This window comes from Larus michahellis, chromosome 5, assembly GCF_964199755.1.
Source record: "Larus michahellis chromosome 5, bLarMic1.1, whole genome shotgun sequence".
In the NCBI taxonomy this organism is placed as follows: domain Eukaryota; kingdom Metazoa; phylum Chordata; class Aves; order Charadriiformes; family Laridae; genus Larus; species Larus michahellis.
In genome coordinates, this window is record NC_133900.1 from 2,366,550 (window position 1) to 2,390,462 (window position 23,913).

General features: G+C 47.4%; 1 protein-coding gene across 1 annotated transcript in view; it reads left to right on the forward strand.

Annotated features, from left to right (window-relative positions):
• Positions 1 to 23,913, forward strand: part of CFAP299 (cilia and flagella associated protein 299) — a 196,919-nt gene that overhangs the window by 168,091 nt on the left and 4,915 nt on the right. Inside the window, exon 4 of the mRNA XM_074588696.1 lies at positions 1,558 to 1,700. Within this exon, the coding sequence (XP_074444797.1) occupies positions 1,558 to 1,700 (143 nt within the window). The remainder of the gene's footprint in view (positions 1 to 1,557; positions 1,701 to 23,913) is intronic.

A 23,913-nucleotide genomic window follows, 5' to 3' on the forward strand; every position in this document is an offset into this window, starting at 1 on the left:
ATGGGGAGGAGAGACGTGTTTCGAGGTGGTCAGATGTATTGCAGGAGATGCCTCTGGCTCTTCTGATCAACAACGTTGACGGTACAAAATCGCGAAACGAGTAACGCATGTTTTGATGGAATTAAATATGAAATTGGAAAAGGAAACGTGTCTCAAGTATAACGAAGGCTTGCCAGATAAACCGTTAGACTCTAGAAAGCTGCTGCTGTTAAAATAAAAAAAAAATGCTTTTTGAGAGGGTTCCATGTGGTATTGCTTCCATTTCCCCCACATGCAAAAAAGAAATATCACTTGATTTCAATCGAGTGAAAACAAACCCGTGTACAGCTAACAAATACTGTTACACCTCACCGACCTAGTAACCGCTGCGCCTGGCGCTTAGTTTTTCTTAGGCGGATCCCAGGATGCAAGAACCCTTCTGTCTTGCAAGTCCACGCTCATTCTACCAGTTCTTTTTGCTTTGCGTGCTGTGGTAGTGCGTGAGAAAGAATTGCCTTCTTCCAACCTATCCTCCATTCGCCTGGAAAATACAGCAAATAAAAGGTAAAGGAACGGAGGAGGAGTAGGGAGCGAACGGGAAACAGGGTTTCTCAGCAACACGTGGTCCTTGGTCCGTGACGTGCATCCCGGCAGCAGCAGGGATGGCGTTCCAAGCGTTAGAGCCCTGGGGCACAAAGCAGTGCCTGCCCTGGTGAGCCAGAGCCGCCGCTGAGCGTGTCGCGTCCTCCGGGTCCCTCGCTGCCACCTCCCATTCCGCTCCCACGCGCGGGTGCCACAGCTAAACAGGCGACTTGTTCTGCTCCTTGTAGCCGCCCTGCTTGACTCACCTTCATTTGTAGGCACAGATTTTGTTTTGCTGTTCGTTTGCTTGTGTTTAAATGATCAGATTTTTGCTCTGGAACTCATTAGCTGTTAGAAATGAAACGTTACAAGGGTTTTCTTGCAAGAGAGAGGGCTGGCGAGGTCTGCTGTGTTCCCTGGTCCCAGTGCAGAATAGAGAGGTGTACGGTAACCAGTTTATAGTTTGTCATCTTTCTGAAAAGCTAAAAGTCCACTGTGAGTATTAAGACAAGTAAGTTCTCCTTTGGCTGTAGAGGTGCATCCCAAATGAAATAACATTCTCACCCTTCCTGCTGTGGTCCAGTAATAAGTGTGTGGACAGTAGCGTTGTAGAATGGCCAAAAAACCACAGCCTTGCTTAAAAATAGGTGCCCAACGGCATAAGCCTGCTTTCCGATTGTGTGTTATGGGGCTGAGCGGCATGGCCTGGGACCTCTGGGAAAACCCTTCCGAAGTGGCAGCAGGAGACATGGGGAATGCAGGCGGACGTGTTGCCTGACACCGCGTTTACGTTTATTTTTACTGCAGTACTTTCAAGCCTGCGTTAAGAATATGCTGTAATATGCTGTAATTTAAGTGTCTTAACTCTCTAACAGAAGCCTGGCCCAGGCGAAGTTGAAAATGTTTATATACTCTCTAAAATACATTTTTATTTGGAAATCTGTGAATGTGTGTATATTTCTATTCTTCATTTGTGGCCACCTTTGTGTTTTCCAGTCCATAATCTTCATTCGTGACCGAAATTCTCGTCACCAGGAGGTGTCTGCGTACATCGACTATGCCCACAGGCTGACAACAGATGATTTTGAAGTCTACTTCAGTGGGAAGAAAAGGCTTTTCCCTCGGAACACTGATCTGAGGTATTTATCTTGACTTTGTTTTTGTTTATTTGCATTTAGGTGATATATAGAGAAAGATTTAAATGGTTTTGAGTCGGAATTTAGCTTATGGAAGTGTTTTTCACTGAAAGGCAACCACCACGGATCAGAATTAGTTGCGGACAAAGGCTTTAAGAAGGGTCGCCATCAAATTTATTTAGTCCAGAGCATAAAACTTAACCAGGTCATGACAACCATTGCCTGTCTCTGCATCTCTCGTTGCCCTGACGAGTCTGTAAATAGCGACCTGCTTTGATCAATAGGGGCACAGTTCTGGAGGTGCCACAGGCCACTTAGCTGCAGTCAGTAATAGAATCGTAGAATTGCCAGAACGTCTCCAGCTTTGCCCACGCTCCACAGAGTCGATGGGAGGATGCTTTGCTTTGAAGGTGGGCCACCCGCAGAGGTCTTCTGGTGGCAAATAAGGCAGTGTGTTACCTGTGAGTAACGAGAAACATCATCAGTGAGCCTTTTCACTGAAGAATGTGATTTCCTTAAATTACACCCTGTGGCTGAGCGCCCGAGATGTAGGTACGAGAGAAGTTTTGTGCGCCTGTGTTGGTTAAGGCCAAGCTGGAGAGGCTCGGAGCAGCAGAGCTCACAGCCGGAGTATGGCCTGGGTGGGCGCCTCGCGCTGAAGCGGTACGTGACACAGCAGGCGGGTGCTGCGGGACACGGGGAAGAGATGGTGAACGTTTCCGTGGGCTGGAGTCTCCTCTTGCCACGTGCGAGAACGGAAGAGCCGCCAACGACAGGCTGCAACGTCATGGGCAGTTACTGTCTCCTGGTGAAAAGGTGTCCGGTACAAAAAATTTTATGCTTTTCTGCATTTTCTGAGAGTGGCTTTCTGTAATGCAAATCGCTCCAAATACTATTCAGCCGAACTCTGGCGCGTGTTACAGAGTGAGAAAGCAGAAATGACTTTGGAGGGGACAAGCGGGCTGGTGAAGGTTGTGTGTCATGCATTCCCGGGGCAGCAGATGTCAGTAACGAGGCAGAGAGGCTGAAATCTCTGCACTACCTGAGGTGGGGAAGCAAAAATCCTGATTTTATGCTATTAAACCACAGGGATAAACAGACGGTTGCTGGTTTATGATGAAATTCAGAACAGGAGTGAACAAAACACTGTGTCTGCTTTGCATATTATGTCCTTTTTACATACTGGGATTTCATTAGTGACTCATAAATAAGCCTTTTAAAATCATTGTTGTCGTATCCAATAAGAAAGGTCGTTGTTGTATGCAGTAGGTGTGCTTAGTCCTGGCGATTCTGAGTTGGAGAAGTCTCATTTAACGTATGCTTCAATCTCTTTTTCCTTCCCTTGTGTCAAAACTGGGATACATCGCAACCTTCGTGGGCGGCTCAGTATGTTCATTCCTTCTAGTGGTAGAATATAGCTTCAGGTGGTATTTCATGTAACCTTTTTGTTAATAAAAAAGGGGGGGGGTGTCAGCTGGCAGAGCATTACTTCTAACTAGAATGTAACCTATTCAAAACAGCATTTGAACGTTGCAGATGAAGATAAAGGGAAGTTAAGATAGAGCGTACACAGTCCCAAGAAGGCTAGTTCATGTTATTTATGTATTTGTAGGAATGCACGCATTGGCTAAAGAGAAAACTTTCACTTTATGGTTAAATGATGCGGTTCTTGATGCGTCACGTATACCAACTGGCTTTTTGTAAAAGGCCCATCACGTCACAGAAAATCTCTAACCACACTTAACGTATTCTGTGGTCTGCCGGCATTGTCGCGCACACGGAATTAGCTGTCTTCAGAGCAGCACGTTTTGTTCCCGCTGTGTCCCTCATGGCTAACATTGGGGATGTTACTGGACGGGGCGAGGACAGCTATGAGAAAAGGCTTGGCTAGTACGGTACTGATTTAAAGCTTCTCACTGGCAGAGAACTTACCACGTCCAGTGAAAACCTTTTTATCGTGTAGATTAAAAAATCCTGTTTCTTGGTTGGAATCTTGAATTTGAACTTCACCTGGTGGACCCTGTGTTTGTAGCTGCATGCCAGGTTAAACGCAGCTTTAGGATTAGACAAGTTGTAATTGCTTAGACTGTCATCAAAACAGTCTTCAGCCGTTTCTCAGTAATCCAAAAAGAATTTCCTTACGGGTCATCCCTCATCTTGGCAGTGTTGTTCCCCTCCCTCTTTGTTTCCTGCCCAGCTTCTTCAGAATTTGTCAAAAATGCTGTTTGTGAACGGGGACAATCTGACCGCATGTGTAATTTTGCGCCTTCAGCTTTGAATCCCTTCTCGAGCTCCGAATCGAAGTCATTTATCTTCCCTGGATACTTATGCGTTTAGGCAGGCATAAAAATGTCTGACAGTAGACGGCATATCTCAGGCTGAAGGGCTGCGTGAGTATTTCTGTCAAAAGCGGTTGTTCCTAGACGTTGTCGTATCGGTTTAAGGAGTTCCAAAATACCACCTTCTTAAAGAACAAGTCTGTTGGGGAAACCGCCTCGCTCGGAGCCTGGCGAAGCCCTTACGCTTGGTCACACTTGCTCCTAGTCACCTGGGAGATTTACAAATCTCGGGCTTTGCCGGAGAGGTTAGTATCTTGTGCAGAGCTATCAAATTATCTTTTAAATATGGAAATCCATACTTTGCTACGACACATTTTTTCCTTAGCTGCCTGAGGCTGTCAGAAGATATTAAACTTGGTCCTAAGTGCCCTCCGAATCAGATTCTTGTTCACAATACAAAGTAAAAATACTGAACAATTAAGTTTATGTGATATTCATACTTCAAATCCGGTGGGTAATATCAGCGGCTGTTGTATTTGATCTACGTGGTTCCTCTGAGTATTTTTGCCATTTTATTGCATTGCCCTATCAAGGGAGTATTATTTATGTGATATAATCCTCATTTGGTTCCAGTTTATTAAATGAAAGGAATGCGTTAGGCAGTCAGTTCTTAAGAGGTCTGGAATCTGGACTGTAATTGAATCCATTCCCTCTCAGCTAATTTATGTAATCTGATGAGAAACAAGTGTAATACAATTTGTTCAAAGAAAATGGAGAATGTTCACTCTGTGGAACCATACCAAAAGAGTTCTCTGAATGAAGCAGCACAGCGAAAGACGAAGCTTGGGCTGCCTTCTGTCTGACCAGCCGTCCTGTGAGCGTCTCCCCTAGTGAGGGGGGACGAAATGAGCGTCTTGCAGTAGAATTGTACTACTACAGTTTTGTGTGAGCTCCTGCCCTGGTCTTTCATGAGTTTCTGTGGCAGCGTGTGAGATATGGTATTTTTGATACTGTACACGGTAGCGTTTTATCCTCGCGCTTGGATTGTGGTTGCGGTGGTTTCATTTCTTCTTACTGGTGCGTGCGTTCTTTTCTAAAACAGAGCCAGGTAAGGAGCCGCTCCCTGTAGAACACGGGTCGTAGATTTCCCCCGGAACTAATGGTCTGAAATCACTCCCTTATCTCATCGGCAGTGAAACTTGTTTGGTTTTGGCCCCGGCACGCATCAGCCTGAGCATGGGAGGTCCGGCACTCAGGGCTTTGTGGTGATGGGCCTCGTCTGCGATAAAGCGCACCATGACGGCCGGGTGCTTTCAGACACGGCGTGCTGTTCTTGGTTACTGATGAGAACCCTCCCCCCTGATCCTGCCCTTCTCTCATAGCTCGGCTGGGGTCTGCTTGGGCTGCAGGTGGGCACAGCGTTTGGCAGTCATTCATTAACCGGGGTTGGAATTCCCTCCCCTTCTATTGCCAGGTATATTCTAAGATACCATCTGTTAATCTGTAAAGACCTGTAGGCCAAATCACGGCCAGCAATACGTTCTCAAGCGTGGGGCATGAGGCAGCTTCTCCCTTCCCCGCTGTACCCCGTGTCCCAAGATTTGGGAGCAATTTACAGACAGTGCTGCTCCTACCCCGCTTCCCCCGGTGGGCGCTGAGAGGGAGGAGGTCGTGTTTTCATGCTCTGTGGCGCGGGCAGTCCCGCCGTGCCATGCAGAAGATGTGCAGAGAACTTTTGCGCATGGAAGAGGTTTTTTGCGAATAGAACAGGAGCTTGTCCTTGTGTCAAAGATCCACAGTTACCCATTTCTCCTGCCGCCCTGGGGCTGGGTTCCCTTCAGTGGGCTCTGAGAGGGGAGCTCCCTCTTGGTGGACATCTGCGGAACCCACTCGTCATTCCTTCGGCGCGTCCCTCTCCAGCCACCCCAGCTCAGGCAAGAGGGGTCAGCTTCTCAGTACTGCTGAATGCCTGCAGGCCAGAAGCTCATTACTGGTGCTAATGATCCGGTACTATGGATATAGACCACAAGTTAAGTCCCAACTTCATTTCAGGAACAAGGTAAAAACATCCTGAGTTTCCAAAATGCGCAATCTCCAGTTGTGGAGAGGATTAGAGAGACTCTGCCCCTGAATTTGCGGCAATTGCTGTACTGCTAGTAATATTACAGTGTGAAATAATTTAGGGTCGAGGAAAAAATACCTCTCTTCAACATCATAATATCTCCAGGACTTTGCTGTGACTGACAGAGTAAATTTCATTGGATCTCTTAGAAAAAAAGATACTCGTTTCAGACAGTTTGACAAGGGCGACTCTTTGTATTGTAGTTCACAAAAAGTAGATATGTTTTTAATGTTCAGTTGTTTGTCATCATACTTAATGTTTACAAAGCTGCCTGGGTCTTTGGTTACAACTGCGTTGTGTGTTTGCTGGCCGATAGCCCAGCCGTACCAAGGGAGCTGCTGCCGAGGCTTTGGGGGAGCGGGTGGCAAAGGCTGAGAACAGCTGGGGGAAGGCTGGGGTCGCCCCAGGCGCGTGGCATGGAGCCTTCTCCAGCCTCATGGGGGGAAAATGCTCCTCTCGATGTTTATCTGTGACTCCAGAGGCCTGTCCTTGCACAATGGCATTCATCATATGTGACACTTGGTGCCCTGGTTCACAGGTCGCGTGGCCCAATTTTTGCAGATTTTCAGCGCCTACGGTGTTGTTGCTTTTAGCAGTATTTATGGCGTAGTCGGTCACCCGTTAGGTTCCCACTTACGCGTGGTGCTGTCTCATGTTTGGCATCCACGATTTTTTGTCGTAGTCTACAAACCTCTTGGAGATGAAGCCATGCCGCTGTGCCCACAGAGGAGAGGCGGCGCAGAAGTCCAGGGGACGATTCCTCCGGGCTGCGTAGGTGTGGAAGGCAGTGGAGAGCAAGTGGCAGACAGACGCGGAGGTAGAGGCGAGAGAACATTCAGACTTGACGTTTGCATGTGTGAGAAGAAAATTCCATTGCTGCCAACTCAGTAAATGTTTAATTTGGAGATGTATGCTTCCACATCTGGCTTGTATTTAAATACAGCAAATACCTGCTTTTCACTTGTGATTTCTCTCTTTTTTTTCAATTCGAAGTTCAATCTCGTAAGAAAGATAAAGCCTCTTAAGAGGAAAGATTGGCTTTTTACAGCTTTGAACAAGCTAACTGTGTACAGTTGAACAAGGGAGATGGAAACTACAAAGCACTAAACTCTTAGGAGAGAAAAAATTGGTAACGTAGGGGAAAGACTAGCTTGCCCTCGTTGACAGTGCGGTTGTACGATCACCGGAAAGAACAGAACAGTGGGAAAGACCTCTCAGAAAACAGAAATTGGCGAAGCTGTTGTCTGGAGTGTGATTTGAGTTGAAGCTTCTGTGTGCGATTCGGGAGTCAGACGTGATTCGCGGCTGTTTGCGCCCGGAGACAGCGTTACGATGCACAGACAGAGGCAGAAGGCAGTCGGACCTAGACACGATCGCTCTTCCTCTTCTCGCTGGTTCCCTGAAAATGAAGGGTTTTGCAGTATTTCCCTGCGCGTTCACTCGTTCCGAGGGAGCTCGGCAGGCCGCGGCATCAGATCCTCACCAGAGGGCTGCGTGTCTCCCCTCCAGCCCCAGTTCTCTCTTCACATGGACCAGAAGTGAATTAACCTTGGCAGCGCTGACAGCCGATATGCGCTGGTGCTGCCGGGCTGGGTTTCATCAAGCCCTTGTAAATGGCCCCATTGTTTGTGTAAGATCCCTGCCAGTCACCACCGTGCAAACCCGGCCACGTCTCGGGCGCAGAGATGTGCCGAACCCTCTCCAGCTGCGTCTTGAAAAGAGCCTTTAAGGTGCCCACTGGAACGGGCTTTCTGGCATCACTGCAGTGTAACTGGTAGTGTGAGAAACAATAGCAGCTAATGGGTGAGGTCCCACACAAGGGACCCAATTAGGCACCCACCCACCTGCTCCCCTGTTTAGAGAAAGGCTTAAAGCATGAGTTCACGTGCTCTTCCAAGCAAGGAAACTGAACAAGAACGCCAGACTGGGGCTTTCGTTACTGAATGTGTTTGCACATAAAACGTTGATTTGATCAGCCCCGTGATTAGTTGGGTTGATTAGTTGAAATCCGTGTTAGAAAGAACGAGCGTGTGAGATACGAAGGACGAGGAGCCGAGGGTACAACCCGAACGGCTTTGCTCTCGCTCCGCCAGCGCCGCTCTCCTTTGCGCTGGGCGGCTGATTTGGGGTATTGCTCATTAATAATGGGCATCGGAGGGGTGTTTGCAATGAAGCGGCAGCATCCCGTAGTTTCGCGAGCACTTTTATGGAAACTTTGCACCTGGTTTTGCTGTCTGTAGGTATGGGCATCAGCCGGGGCACTGCGTGGGGATCCGCAGGCACTGCGCGGCTCCCGACACGCACCGGTGCCTGGGAAACCACTTTTTCCTTCCAGTTAGACCAGGAAATAGCTGTGGCTGAAGTCGGTATGTCCAGATTTTTTAATGGATGGCTGTGTGGAATAACTAGTACTTTCTTCAGTTGCCAGCTACGTCCTCGTGAAGGCAATGGCGGAAGGCTCCTGCCCTGTGTGGGTAAGCGGCGGTGCTGCGCCGGGTGCCAGCTGCTGTAGGCAAAGCCGTGCGTTTGGGGCAGGCAGCATTAAAGTTGAACTGGGGAATCACTGCATCTTGCCACGAACAGAATTTCTCCCTAATGCTTGGTGGGGTGAAGCCACGGCCCCTGTGATGAAGGTCTCCTGTGCCTGGCCCAAGAGACCAGAGGTGTTTCTTGGGGATTAACTCCCAGGAAGCAGAATTAACACCAAGGGAGGGATCTGTTTTAACTCCTTGGAAAAACTAAAACTTCCAAACTTCCCTAAAGCTCCCAAAACTCTTATTTGGGAAAGATCTAGTATCTTTAAAATGTTCGGGGTGGGGGTGGGCAGGAGCAGGGAGAGCCAGAGAGCAACCCCTGACGAGCTCAGGGTAACTTGGCGATTACTGGCTGCGTTTTTCAAGCTCTCCTGTCTGAGCTGTGCCAGTAATTAGAGATCTAACGAAGGATGGATATGCAACTGGATTTCCCACATCCTTGGTGAGGTCTGAGCAATCAGGGTCTTGAAATAAACATTTGGTCGAAAAATTCCTCAGCACCCCAAACTGGATCTGCTGATCTCCTGCGCTGCAGCAGGGGTCTGCAAGGAGTTTGATTGCGTACAAAAAAGTATTTCCAGTTAAAAGTTCTTGTTCAGCATTGCCGTGTTTCCCATTATTTTTGGGTTATTGTGATGCCACATATTTGTCTTTTCTCCTGCGTTAATCTTTCTGTGTATGGAAATGTCTTAAACTTCTGGTTTAGCTGCTCATCCTTAGATCCTATCAGTGAAAAGTAAAAATCAACAGCGTCTTACAGGATCTTCTTTTCTGTGTGCAACGGTCATGTCCGAGATACTTCATGAAAACCAAGTTAGTGTAACTGCAGTCATTTTCAGTTTGCTTCTACAAGTATCTCCAAAAGAAACGCACGCTTCATAAGCAAAGTGCACTGACCCTATCGCTGCTTGGTGCCACTGTATCGCAGTACTTAAAAGCTTCAAATCTGCATCTCGTGGGGGGTATTAGGAAGGTAAAGAAACCAAAATCCTGGCCCATAGTTGAGATATGCATGGATAAATAATATAGTTCCCTGGGCTTCTCTTGAATACTTAAAAAAAAAAAAAAAAAGTGTCGGGGGCAGACACAATCTTTTTTTGTTTGTTTGTGCTACAGAGTTCGTATTTATGTTTGTGAAAGTCTTTATATGATGCACAATAGTGATTTTCTTTTCAAAATACCCTGAAGGCACCCGTGGTTGATGGAGAGCAGCTGGAGGTCTGGGCGGCGAGTCAGTCAGCCCCTGGGAGGATGCCCGAGGGACGGGTTTCAGCCTGGTCTGCTTCAAGACCGGGCGGCTTGCAGAATGCCCCCGGGGGCACCCCGGGGGGGTTGGTGTGCCGCACACGTAAAACACCGGGAATGTTAAAAAAGTGCATCATGTCCTTTTTGACTTTTTTCCCCCCTGTCATCCAACATACACCTCCCTTCTCTTCCTCTACGAAATAAGTGTATTGCTTCGTTTTCCTCGTCTTTAGTTTCATTTTAAATTTTTTCCCGGTTTTCTTGGCCTCTGAATTTCGTTAATTCTGCCTGCCTCCTTTTCCCCTCTCGCTCACAGATGCTTGTGGGGAGCTCACAAAACTGGACGTTCATCTGTGAAGCCTTGTAACAACTCTGTTTTTCACGGAAACGAGAATCTCCGTTGGCCGAAGGCCGCGCTCCCTGAGGCGGGGCTGGGGGGTGGCAGTGCCGGTGACACATCTCTGGCCCGCAGGCAGCGCCGCAGCATCCCTTCCTGGGCTCAAAGCTTGCGGCTCAGAGCCATTCTCGGAGCTTTTCCTTTTCCCTTTTATCCCAGGCTTAATGGTTGAGCGGCGGGGAGTTCCCGTGTTTTTCCAAGCGAGCCCAGTGGGGCTTGTTTGGTGCAATCCGAGTCTCGCAGCCCCAGTAAATTCTTCTGGTGCTTTTCCAGCGGCTGAAGTATGAGACCAATTTAAGGAAATAATGTAATGCGCTGCAATAGTAAAGATACCATACATCTGCACGTGATGACAACTTAACTGCAGGTACTCAGTGGGTCCCACGGGTTATTTTTATTATGTCTCTGAAAATGACCACAAGCTAGGAAAGTGACTTAATTCCTTTCACTGACAGGGCATTTTTGGAGGGTATGCTTTTCCTCTGCTGTGAGTTTTAAATAGGCTCTCCCCCCTCCTGCCGGCCCCCGTTCTTGATGAATGCCTGGAGATCATGGATTTAGAATGACATTCCAGGCTGATCTAGTAACAGGGTTTGGATGCGAGAGCTGCGCGCGTCGAGCCAAGCTGGAGTCCTCGTTTGGCCAGAAATGCGTCGTTTCTGTCCGGGCAGTGCACCTGCACCGATGCGCCGGAGCTGCCACCCAGGAACCCCTCCTGCGCTCCTGCTCCTCGTGACATCCCTGCGTCGACGCGTCCTCTGGAACGACGCGGGTCCTGGCCGGCTCCCTCTGTGGCGCTGGTACGCCCTGAGGTCTGCGGGATACTGATACCACGCTTTCCAAGATGTTCAAAAGCTGGGATAAACATTTGGTAGCGTGGATTTATGGCCGCCTGGGCGCGGGCAGATCGCACATGTTGTAACCACACTGAAAATATTTCCTGAAGAACAGCAGGAGAAAGGGTGGGAGAAGCACGGGCTAGCATTTAAGGTGGGGAAGGAAAGGTAATTCTTCGGACCTAGTGGTACCATTTAAAGCACTTACTACTGAGGTAACGAGAGGCGCTTTTGGGGCTTTTTTGCAATGGAACATTCAAATTATTTCTCACCTCGTATAATCCCACATATATAATGCTACAACATATAAATCCAACCTTTTCAGCCCAAAACTGATACAGAATTCAGAATTTTCACAACATTTGATGCTTTGTGAAAACCCCACAATTGATTAATCAGACCTGTCACGTCTGCTACAGTAAACAAGGAAATGGGAAATGTGTTGATAATGGGAGCCCTGTTATTTGTTTAAATAACGCTGTGCTGAACACCAGAGCCGGGACAGAGAACGGGGGTGCTAGTTCTCGTCTATAAATTCCTGGGTGGCTTCAGACCCACCTGTCTGAGAGGAGGAGACGCAGTCTGCATGTGAGAGTGTGATAAACGGGGGTTGATAGGCTCCCTTCTGGAATTTTACGGTAATTTTCCACTATGTTCACATTTCCACTGAAACATGCCTGCAGATACCGTCTGATGCATGTGTTTCTTGCAGAATTACAAGTTCACGTAAAAACCTGAAGTGTAACGCAAATTATGGTGTCTTCCGTATTTGTGGAATTCCGTCGTGAAGGGGCCGGGTGACAGGTATTGAAGTGAACGTACAGGAGGCAGGAGTTGCGGCAGGGTGTAGCTCTAGTGGGGTGCATAGGAACCGGTAAGTTTTTTCAACTTTTGGTTGAGATATCCCCTTTTCTTATTGTTGGACATGGCAATATTCTGTTCTATATACAACACATATATCGCGTTTCCAGTACTGTAAAACATTCACCTACATTAAGCAGATGTGGAAAAACGATGATTACATCAGTTATAAATCATAATATTTGAGAATGTAGCTCAAAACATTAGGGAAGGGAACACCTTATCTATGTTTTTTAACTTAAAATTGCTGGAAAGTTATTAATCTGCTGTAACTCATATTTTCCCATTGTTAAACCATTGTGCTATTCCAGTGTTCTGGGAAGCAATTAATCATTTTTTTTCTTGCGTATGTCCCACATACAGTGTCTTCAAAGAGAGATGTTTCTTGAAAAATCTTTTTGTAATTGTTTTGCAAAGTTCTGCTCTCTATCTTTTTGTCCATCGCCGTTCGTAAGGCTGCTGGCTGTGCTGCCTGGTGGGCGGACGTTACTCAGCATTGTCACGTTTTTGCTTTTCCCCCCGTCGTGTTAGACGACAATTATTTTCCCTCTTTCTACGTTAGATGATGCTTACTGTGATTTCTGGCAGTCTCGCAACTGTTGTTACGTGCCCATTAGTTACAATCAGAATAATCTTACTGTAGCTCTCAGGAAACTTTATGGATATGTTCTTTTCCAAAGTGTGTAAAAGACTTTGCCGTCTCCGTTTGTACGCTGCGAAACACCACACATACGTAAATGCGAGTTGTTCTTGCATTGCTTCTAAATGAGAGAGCACTTCTCAGGATTTGCCAGTGATGATTCCGAATACCCTTCTTTCAAAAAGCAGCAGCAGCTTTGGTTTGAAAGGGGGGTTGGACAGGGTTTTATTCGCGTGTGATATGCAGATACGTAAAAGGCACGTGAGGCTGCTCTCACTGGAGCTTTGTCCTGGACCTGACTGAGATCAAGGCTATTTAATTGTTTTTCTTTTCTTTCTCTTAGAATCATAGTCTTTTTCACACATCAAAGCATCTTGGTCCTGGAGGATGCACAGGAGATGGGATCCACTCCCATTCTCTGGAGGCTGCAAAACCCACTCTGTTCTTTAGAGGATTTCTTAAAACACGTAAAAGCGATAAATGTGGGACAAAAGTTGAAAACAACAGGTTTATTGTACTATCAAACTGATGAGGGCACTGAACCCGTTTCCAGGAAGCCATTCAGGCTTTACAGGACATTTCCTTCTCCTTATTACTGTCCTAATGTTTTCCCTAATAATTATTCTGTATTTTTTTTCTTGCTATGGTTTGGACTTGTCCAAACCATTGGCTTGATACTCCTCACTTAAAATGCTTTCATTTGGAACTGGCACTGAAAACGATCTTTTGACCTGTGAAAATCATCTGTGTTAGCGAAGAACTGGGATTGTTGTTTCTGTATTTTTTTCCATCTCTGACTTTTAGTCGTTGCACTTGCATCTAAATGCCATCAAATCTGTCTTCCTAATGGCGCTGGTGTTTGACGCTGAGCAGTGTCTCAGCCAGATGCCTTGGACCCAGCTTGCCTTTGTCGCAGCACCAATGCAGTTCCCAGGTTTTATTCCCCGTACCCTCCAGTTAACTCGCTTTGGCTGTTTCTCTGAGCGTTCGTTACCATCTTACGCCAATGATTGCCAGTTTATTTTTTAACAAACACCGTTAAACTTTTCCGTTTCAAGTAACTGTAACCATCCCAGCAGTACGTGAAAGACTATAGATATGGAAAGAACTTTTCATCATCTTTTGAAACCGTGTCAGACCTTAACAAGGGACGCCGCAGCCTTGGGAGATGATCTCCCCCTTCATTCCAATGGGACTAAATTTGCGGCTTCAACAGGAGCCGCGCTGCTGGTACCGGACTCGGCAGGTTTTGACGCAGATCACAACACCTATTTGCTTGATATTATTTAAGATTATCTTCTCATGTTGTGTCTTAGGGTGAACATCTCGTGGAAAAGATGGGAATTTTCAAGCTTCTAAACTGATGTTCCGTCAGAAAGTTAGTGAAATTAAGCAGCGTAAAATTCTGAAAGTCAGCGAAGTCACACGGGAAAGTCCAATTGAAACTGCAGGATTGGGGCATCTCAGCCATAGCACCGCTGTTCTTCTTTTTGGATGGGATGTTTTAAGTAGTTTCACATTTTCAGTGTTGTTATACCCTCGACACTAGATTTTCGTACATTTTAGTGGACATATGTGCAGAAAGAGTAAATTGCACCCCTGCTGCGGTCTGCGAGTAGTAAGCAGAAAAGGTTGATCCATGTAAGCTAGAAAAAAATTGCTTCTAAGTTGTAGCTTGCTGAGGAGGTTCTTGCAGTTGTTCTTTATCCGTAGTATGCAGGAATAGCCTCTTTACGTGTGCATATTGAAGACAAACAGGGAGAGCGGATTTTCTTAACTGTATCGCTGATTTGGTTTGTTCGATAGGTTTGTTCTTTCCAGGGCTACAGGTTGCGCAGCCTTATTAAGCGTACGCCGTCTGGATATCTGATGATTCAAATCTCACAGAAAAGCGTAAAGTTCACGTTGTCGGGTGTCTATCTACACGGTCTTTTTTGGAACAGTTGTAGTAACTACAGCCCCAGTAGTCCTACGTATCGGTTTGTCCTGTTTTGAACAGATTCTATCATTCTGCGTAAGGACATGTACTTTCTTTGTTTGCATCCTGTGATTCAAATAACCTCGTGCCGTTTGCAGCTCACGTGAGGAGCGACTGCCGTGGCCACTTTATCGGCATCCTCCCTCCGTTGCATCAGGTCCGTGACCTGTGTCCTCACCCGCAAGACCCAGCAAACACTTCCAAGGCGCTCGCCTGGTGCCTCTCCAGCCACGCGAAGCTCTCCTTCAGCTTCTCTCTTCCCTGCTTTTCCTCCCGTCTACTCTTAACGTGTGCAGCCTCTTCCAGTTCACACAGACTCCTCCGGGAATGGTTTTTCCGACCCAAGCATGTGCGGAGCTTTCGGTGCGCTGTGTAGTGCTGTTGTTTTCAATGTGTTCCGTGGGGCCTACATCCTTTTCATCCCTCCAGATTTCAAAGGGGTTCTGGTTATGGACTGTTTCTCATTTTAACGTGCCAGTAGATGACAGAGTTTGACTATCTAGTTCTACATGTGTGCGTCTCATGTGCGTAAGCTTTGCAGTCAAATTACAAGCTATGAATCTCTTGCAGAGAAGAGATAAGGGATGCAAATACTCTGTATGCCATTTTGCTTCATTAATATCACAGCTCTGCCGCCTCGTTGGGATTGAAATAGGGAAGTTGTCTGCCTCGATGCCCTGTCATCTCTTTGCTCTGCTGCTAAATGTACGCTTAAATTAGATATGTCAGTCTCTCACACCGATAGTATGGTTGTGATTTGAAGGCATTAAAAAACACAATGTTTTCAATAGTTATGTTGATTTGAGCCATTCAAGCTGTATTTTGCCGCGTGTCACAGCAATAGCTGAAATGTGTAGTAATGGTTTGTATCTGCTTTTTAGCAGCAAAGAGAATGGGCGCTGCCTTTTCCTCTACTGAACGTTCAACCATAAGAAACTAATGAATCATACCAAGGCCAGCTTTCGCAAAATGTGGTGCCTGAAGTTAAACCTACTGTTTTTTAAGTAACTAAGTAAGTGACTTTTAAACAGCTATTAGTAATTCTCCCCAGACTTAGCAGTCTCCAGGGTGCTCTGGTCCCACCGAAGCCGAGCAAAACGCATCCTTTTCTTTACTAGTATTGGCAAGCTGTAAACTGCAAAGCCCGTTTTCCAGCAGTTTTTACTTCCTGGACCCAGAGTTTGTAACCCAGAGGTTTTCCGAGGATGTGTTTTACAGCAGCCCTTCGGATCTGATCAGCTTAGGAGTGACTCTGCCAAAGTCCTTTTTCCTCCAGACAGGGTAGTCCTTTCCTGAAAAGCTGGGGTTTTTGTCACTTGAAGGGAAGTTAAGTTGCCCAAGGTAGAACCTCCTGATGTGTTCTAATCTCTCCTGTTCCTGCGTATTTAAAAGCTTGTGGTCACGGCGATGTAGGGGAAACCCTGAGCGTACTGCAGAAAGGTGGGGGAGGCAGGAAGGGGAGTTGTAAAGCAGGATTTTGAACATGTGCCTAAATGTTTCAGATTTGTCTTCTAAATGTGTTGTATAGTTGGCAAAGTTTGGAGGATACGCAACGCCTTGCAGAAAACAGCCGGGCAGGCCAGTGCCCCGCCTCCACGGTGCCTGGGGTAGCAGCAGACAAAGGTGCGAGGGGAATGGAGCTCTTCTCCGGGGATGGGATTTTCCCCGGGCCATTTCCCAGTTCCGGTGGGAAGGATGCATCTGCATGTCCCCATGTCGCTTGGAAATTGCAGCCTCGCTCGTTCAGCAGACTGGTTGCTCTGAGGATTCCTTCAGTGTACAAGCCATTAGGATTTCAAAGGATTTGCATTAGTGAGGTCTGGGAAGGAGGAAAGAATCCTTTCCAAGCCTTGAAGGTTGGCTGTCTCCCCTGGCTTTTTACCTCACACCATTGAAGTAAAATACGAGGAAAAAGAAGTGTTCTTTTTTCATAGGAGTATTACTTTTCATCAGTTCGACTGATAATTAGAAGTTTTAGCACAGGGTTTTATAGATGAATTCTTTCTGGACTCAACTCTTTGCCTAAGGAGGTTACAGCTGGAGAGGAAGACGACCTTGAAAGAAACCGCAGGAAGACAGAGAGGTACATGCATACCTTGAGCGTGCTTTGAATGCATGCCTTCAGAAAAATCCGTCATTTCATCTCAGATGCTTAATCAGACTTTGATCAAGAGGTTAATTTATGCGTGGATGTTCACCCCGCGTCCTTCAGAAGGGAAGACGTTGGAGAAGCTTGCCCAGCTCCACAAATGCGCCTATCCAAATCAATATGCAGCAACACTTGGACATTTCCTTTACTATCTCGCCTACCTGTCTAGATGGCATTTAGTTCTTCCAGGTCTTCCTGCTCATCGTGTCTTCTTACAACTCTGACCCAACAAAGCACCTCAGCGTTGTTGTCAGCGCAACCTTGGTACGCGTCCGAAGGTCATGTTTTCAAAAGTGTTAAAGGTGTAGGCAGGCGCCCAGGGGGGTTTTGAAAAACCTGTGGAAGCTCCCTGCCGCGCACCCCGCCTGCTAGGAGAAACCGTCAGGGTTTGGAAGTGGGTCTTGGCACTTACCTGCGTCTCTGGCACCTGAAGCCGTTAGTTGGGTGATAGCGCAGGGCTGCTCCTGTTCATCGTGCTCTGTCTTTTCGTTAATGGAAGGGGAAAGCTAGTAACTGAACCTGTGTGACACCCAGACAAATGCTCTACCGTGATGCCTTTCTGCATTTCTAGGTCAGCCTTTGCTAGAAATTCCCCTCAGATAATCAGGCAGTAAATCTTTCCCTGAGATTTTTTTCTTTTCTGAGGAGGATTCAGTGATCTCTTCTCCCGTCTCGCTGCTGGTTGTTACATACTCCTTTGTCTGCCGCAGTGAGGAGCCGGTTTTGGTGAAGCCATCGTGAATGCGCTTGAGGTCCCCTGTTCTCCAGAGGTGGTTGTTGAGAACCCGAGCTGGCCACACCACAGGTGTGGAACAGGGACAGCGAGACCTGGTTTCTAAATGGCCCTTGCTTTGTTTGGTTGGTTTTGTTTTGTTTTAGCAGCCAAGGCCTGGCTAGGGGGGAAACTTTTATGACTGAGATTTTTATTTTTATAAGGTCATTTTTTTGGCTCCCGTCTAAAGGCCCTTTGAAAAATTAAAAAAGAAATTACTTGATTGGCTGCCTAGTGTTGCAATCGCCATGTACTGGTATGCAAAAGAACAGGGACGCTGGTTTTGTACGTTGATCTATCAGCTATATGCAGCTTCCAACAGGCCTTCAGTGATTATTAATTGCACAATATGTATAAAGTATTCATCCTGTTGTTCCTTCAACAATTACACGCCTCTCTTTTATCTTCTTTGTTGTAACTTCAAGATAAAACTTTTTTTTTTTCCGTTGGCCATAAATCCTAATGTGTTGGGTGGTTTTATTCTTTAAAGATGGAGAGAACTAATAAGGTAATACATTCTGAGTGATTACTGCACAACTTCTGGAGCCTGACAGTAGTTTCATAATTTCTTGGGATCGAGCCTATAACCCCGAGGACTTTAATTTATTTTCCTTTTATTGCTTTTATTTCTTCTCTTTTTCTTATTAATCTTAGCCTTCATCCTGAAATGCAAAAGGTGTACCCAGACGGAGTTCAAACGGTGCTGGGAGTACTGAGCAGATTACGCAAAAACCACCTTGGCCACGAGAACCGTGTCAGAATGCTCCAGCGCTGGGGGAGACTGCTAACACCCGACGAAAGAAAAAGCAGACGGACCTGCAAGTTGGAGCACTTGGGCCAGGGTGGACGTCAGGAGGGACGTCCCCAGGCTGGGTCCGGCTGGGACAATGCTGCCGCCCCCAGCCCCTTCCCTGGGCCTGTCCGGCGTCTGGAGGTAGAACGTAAATATATGCAGCAACAGTTATCACAGCAAGTTCTGCCAGAGTTTGAGGAAACTGCACTGTTTCCGAATTCTGAAACCACGGGTCACCCCAGACAGGCAGTAACACAGTCTCTCCCTGTTCATGTTCTGCAGAAGGATTTTGTGGGTTATCTTAAGCATTTTTGAAAAACAGGTAGCAATTCTGTTGTTTAATTTCCCGTTTGTAGTTTTTAGTCCAAACTGAAGAAAGGAAAGGAAATCTTTGGCTCTCAAAGGTTCAGTCAATGATATGCGCTGCCGTATCAACAATGATACGTTCTCCTGGAGGCAAAGGTAGCGTCCTTTCTTTCCCTGCTGATTTTTGAACCGTTTCTTTGCGTTTGTTAAGGTCCCGTCGAGAACTGTTCTGCCCAGGGGTGAGGAGAGTTTGGGAGGAAGGGAGAATCCTAAACTGTGGAAATGCAAAGGGAAACTTAACGTAGCGGTTAGGGGTTTGGTGACTTCAGTGACTTCCTCCGGAGGGAGAAAACTTGAGGCACACACCTAGGTTATGAAGACTGTAATACGTGGCCCGATTGAAGTCCGTTGGCTTTGATGGATGGTGAAGTGCAATGGCTCGTGGCATAAGAGGATGATGAGACATGAGAGCAGGCAGTCGGTAAGAGAGCCCAGAGACGCACAGGGTGATCGTCTGGGTCCCGTTCCTGCGTGTAGAACACCCACGTCGAGTGTGCAGGTAGGTGGTGTAACACGCACTCATTGTGTTAGGCATATTTAAGATAGTCTTTGATTCGTAATAATTCATGACCAGAAGAAAATTTATGTGGTGAGTAAGGTCTGTGTAACGAATCGTTCAACAGCTCGGTGGGTGTGTGTGTGACACAGAGGAGGAAAACGTAACTGCTTTAGTCACTGGTAGACAGACCAACGAGATGAACTTCACAGCAGCTGTTAATGGGCACGGGCAGGAGAGGTGTGCACTTGGCAGTAGCTGAGAACATCGATTGAACTGAGTTTTCCAATATAAAAATGACTATTTTATACGAAGGTTAGAGGTTCTTGTTATTCTGTCAAGAAAAAGGCCGAAAACCAGAATCACAGGGTGATAGCATCTTTTGGCTGTGGGAATTCCAACTGTCTTTGTGTAACAGAATCGCTTTCCAAGTCCTGCTTGTGTTGCCGTTGTTCTGACCGAGAAATGTGCCGGTCCATGTCAAACTCAAGCTTCAGACGTCCAGCATCCTTGAGGCACTTCTGGCCTGCATCACAGGACTGAGATCTGCGTTATGCTCTTGTCCGGTCTAAGCGCACATTTCCCAGGCAGTGTGGGTTCACAGTTCAGTGGAGCTCGTCGCAGCGTACCTTGCGTTTACCTTCGCCTTCAGTGCGCTGGCCTTCACAGTATGCCCACACGCGCATGAGAGCGGACTCAGAGGCTTGCGGAGCTGGCATGCAGTTCCACAGCAGGTCAATTGGAAGCTGCAGGTGCTTGTTGTTTTTGCATATCGCACTCCTTTTTCCTCCTCGATGTAGGGAAAGTGGGCAATCTCGGGGGCAGATCCCAGGCAGAAGGTAGAGCAGCCGCGTGGCTTGGGGGTTATCAGGAGGAGAGGGTAAGATCAAAGGCTTACAGCGCCCAGAGGAGCTCTGCAGGCCCTTTGATCTCAGAGCTGCTCCAGCACTCCGACGATGTCATCTAACACTGACGATGTTAAATGAAAGCCCCGCTGGACGCTTCCCTGCAGTCCCTGTGCGTGGCGTTCATCGTCGGGCTTCATGGCAGGGTCTCCTGAGCAGAGGGCTTGGCTCTTTGCGCACCCTCACGGCACTGCTTTTGCGGTGTCGGGTCAGGATCTCGGCCCTCCCGTGGAGTGCTGAGTTCATCACCCTATGGAATCACGCGCGAACAGGAATCGGCATGGATGTGCTCCTTTCGGAGGGCTTCTTGCTGAGTGAGGGAAGGGAAAAGGAAAAAAATTATTTGTTTTCAAAGGCACAGAAAAAGGGGGGGAGTCAACATCTCAGGGAGCTATTTTCAAGCTCTGGCTACTCATAAGCTTCGTTGCCGTGGAGTAGCTGTAGCCACAATGACTAGCAGCGATATGTTAGTTCTTGTCCTCTGCTTGTTGAACGTGCTGGGCGAGCATCAGCCCTCCTACAGCCGGTGCAGTTCTGCCGCCGTTGTCCGCCTGAATTTCAGGGTTTCTGCTGTTGCCTGGGAGAGATGCGAAGGATGGGCTGCGCCGGGGAGCTGCAGGGAGAAGGTGCTGGCGCTGGCCGCAGAGCATGGCATGGGACACGTCCAGGTTTGGGCAAGAGGGAGCAGCTCCCAATTTTCCACGCCCCTAGGAAACCAGGGATGAATGGGTTCTGGGGGCCAGATGCTCATTTCCACCAATTCTGTACAAGAGTTCATTGGGGTTACTCCTGATTTACAACCAGTTTGCAAGATGTGTGAGTGTACCTGAATCCCAGAGGGCTTTAATTCAGTAGCGACAATATAGCGTGGGTAAGCAGGAGAAAAACCACCAAAACAGCTGTTGTGCACTGTAGCTGTGGACAAGTCAAACTGCCCTGGTTTTCCAAAGTACCGCGATATATCTCACGCTACCCTGGCAATCATTTGAGAAATACAATTATTTCAGTCAAAGCTGCTTCAAGATGAAAAAAGAGAAGCAAAACTCAGCATCTTTAAATTTCTTCAGTGGAAAAAGTAGCTTGTTGATGTTCGACAGAGGCCTGTGACATGCGTCTCATTACGAAATAGCGGTTGGCGTGGAATCAGGCTTATCTGCTGTATTACGTGGTGCCGTGTCCCACCGAGGTGCTGACCTCGTTTGCACCAGAAAGCTGCGGAAGGACCGGCGGGCCCAATCCCGTCCCAGTATGTTGGTACTTTGTCGTATTTGGCAAGCGCTTGCAGAATGCTGGTTTCCCCGCGGTAGAGCGATTATCGGCGCGCTCCTACCGGAGGGCAGAAAGAACGAGAACGCCAGGATAAAGGAACTGCAGCTTCTTTTTATTCCCGGTTCCAGCCTCCTTTGTTGTCCTGCATCCCTCTGTCTCCCTTGTCCGCACCCTTCTGCTGCTGCCCGACTGAAGCAAGCCAGTCTGTAAATTACCGGGAGGGAGTCTGAAGCCAGATATTTTGCATCGCAAATTCATAGAACCACAAACTGAAAAAAGCTGTTGAGCCGTCATTGTTTATAATTAGTTTTTGACTGAAGTCCCAGTCTGCTATAGGGAATGGTTTTATCTTTGTGTACGCGTGGGTGGGAAGAGAAAAGTAGAGAACTGAACCAAGGAACCAATCCTTATCCTGAGGGGAAGAAAGAATAGGGTAGTATAATCTAACCCCATGGGATCAAAGGTGGGGCCAACACAGACATAAACACCTTTACACTGTGTTCTGTCTCCCTGATTTTGCTGATTTAAATAGTAAATAGTAAGCTGGGACAACAAAGCCCTTACCCTGCAGATGCACACATTCCGTACGTTTGGACAGATGGCGACTGGCAAAACCCGCGGTGTGCTCGGTGTCTGAAGCGCTCTCGGTCTGCCATGGCATCCCAGCCCCTGGAATGCCCCGTGTAAGTAGTTCTTCCGTCACAGCTCGTTTCCCACTGCAGAATAAGGGAAAAAGGGGGAGGATCACACACTGAGGCATCAAAATCCCAAGGATTTGCCTCTAGGAAACGGGTTGTCCTGCTGCCTGACCTTCAGCAGCCACAGGGCTCCAACCACAGCACCCCGTCTCCCAGGGATGGCAGCTGGGACTCTTGGCCGCTCTGCCATCAGTCCGTATATCCCAGGGAAAAATCTCCAACATTCTCCGTGCCCTGGCTCCCCCAGCCACTGCTGAGCTGTAATAAAGCCCGTCTTACATCTCACAAGAATGTCAAGTGGTTTAATGCATGTTTACAGAAGGACCTGGAGATTTTGGGATGAAAGACATTCTGTAAGCACCATGTGGTTTGATGTCCTGCCATCTTGGTACCTGAAGGATAACTTTAAGGATACAAACACCTGTAATTCAGACTCCCATGTTCTGGGAGGGCATCTGCCAGCCTGCGGAATGAAAATCTGCTCAGACCAGAATTAGCTGATGAATGAAAAAAAAACCCGCCTCGCATATTTTCGTCCGTATTCCCAAACGCAGTGTGGTACTCGTTATATACCACTGTACCAACAAGTCATGGTCTTAAAAAAAGAAAAAAAGATGCATTCTTCCTGCAGCTGGACTATGAGCGCTGCCAAGTCTCCCGTACTCCACGTATGTAAGTGCCATGCTGAAAAATGTTACCTTTCTTCCAGAACACATGGTAATCAAACAAAATAATAATAGAAAAAACGTACACTGAAGGTTTTTTCTTTTGCATTTGATCATGTTCATCTGATAGCATGTTTTCATCTCACGATAATTTAAATACTTAAAGCCGCATGGAATTCTGCTAACAAAAATGAGTTGGATTAGATCGGGATTATAGCAATTCCTAAATAGCATTTACTGCACAAGTTTAGTTGAGTGCTTATTCTAGAGAAAGAGACACAGATGAGATGGGGTTCCCTCGGTCCCGATTTCCAGCCCCCTCGTCTTGCAGCATCCTGCTGGCAGAAAGCACGGATGAGAGCGAGCAAGTTTCCCCTTAACAGTCACGGGCAGGGGAGAGGCTGCTCCGGAGAAGCCTTCTCCAAGCCCTTGCTCCTCTGCTCAGAATGTTCTTCTGACCTCCTGCCTATTTAGGAGAAATTCCTGCTAGCATAGGTTACTTTGTCCTGCCAGGAACGCTGTCCCGTAGCTGCAGCAGCCCCTCTCATCCTTCCTGCTGGAGGGGGGCGTGAGGCTTACTTGAATGTCTGTTGATGGCATCTCTTGATGTCGTCAGTTTTCAGTGAAGAACATGAATAAAGGTGTGCAGGGGAAATTTCCTTCTGTGTCCAGACATCTAGGCTTCCTGAAAGCCGCTGCTATCTTGCTGTCTGCTGGTCTTTGTTGTAGAGAAGGTGGGAATGCCGAGCAGCGCGGGGCTCGTTCGTGGGCAAGGCAGCCGGGGAGATGCACAGGGCACTGGCCATTCTTGTAGCCCTCAGGACGGGGTTTTGCTGCTGGACTTGGGGTATATGTCTCGCATCTAAGCACGTGATGGGATCTGATTTGTCATGGGGCGAAAGAGTCCATAAACGAACTGTTTGCGCTAGACATTGATTTCCCAGCAGAAAGGCTCTGAGCTCTGCACTTGTCTTCACTGCTTTACATGGGGAAGTATGGCAGGAGTGGGGCTGGAAACTTGGCAAAACGCAGGAAGTTACTATCTGATGTCTAATTGACTATTTCCGCCTTCAGATGTTTAATTTATTTTTAATGAGTGTGGGTATGTCTTTGCAGAGAGACATATATCCTCCCTCCCTTCCCACCACCCAAGATAACGTAGAGCAATTCCTTCCTAATCTGGTAGTCGTTTTCCAGCAGAAACCATCTCT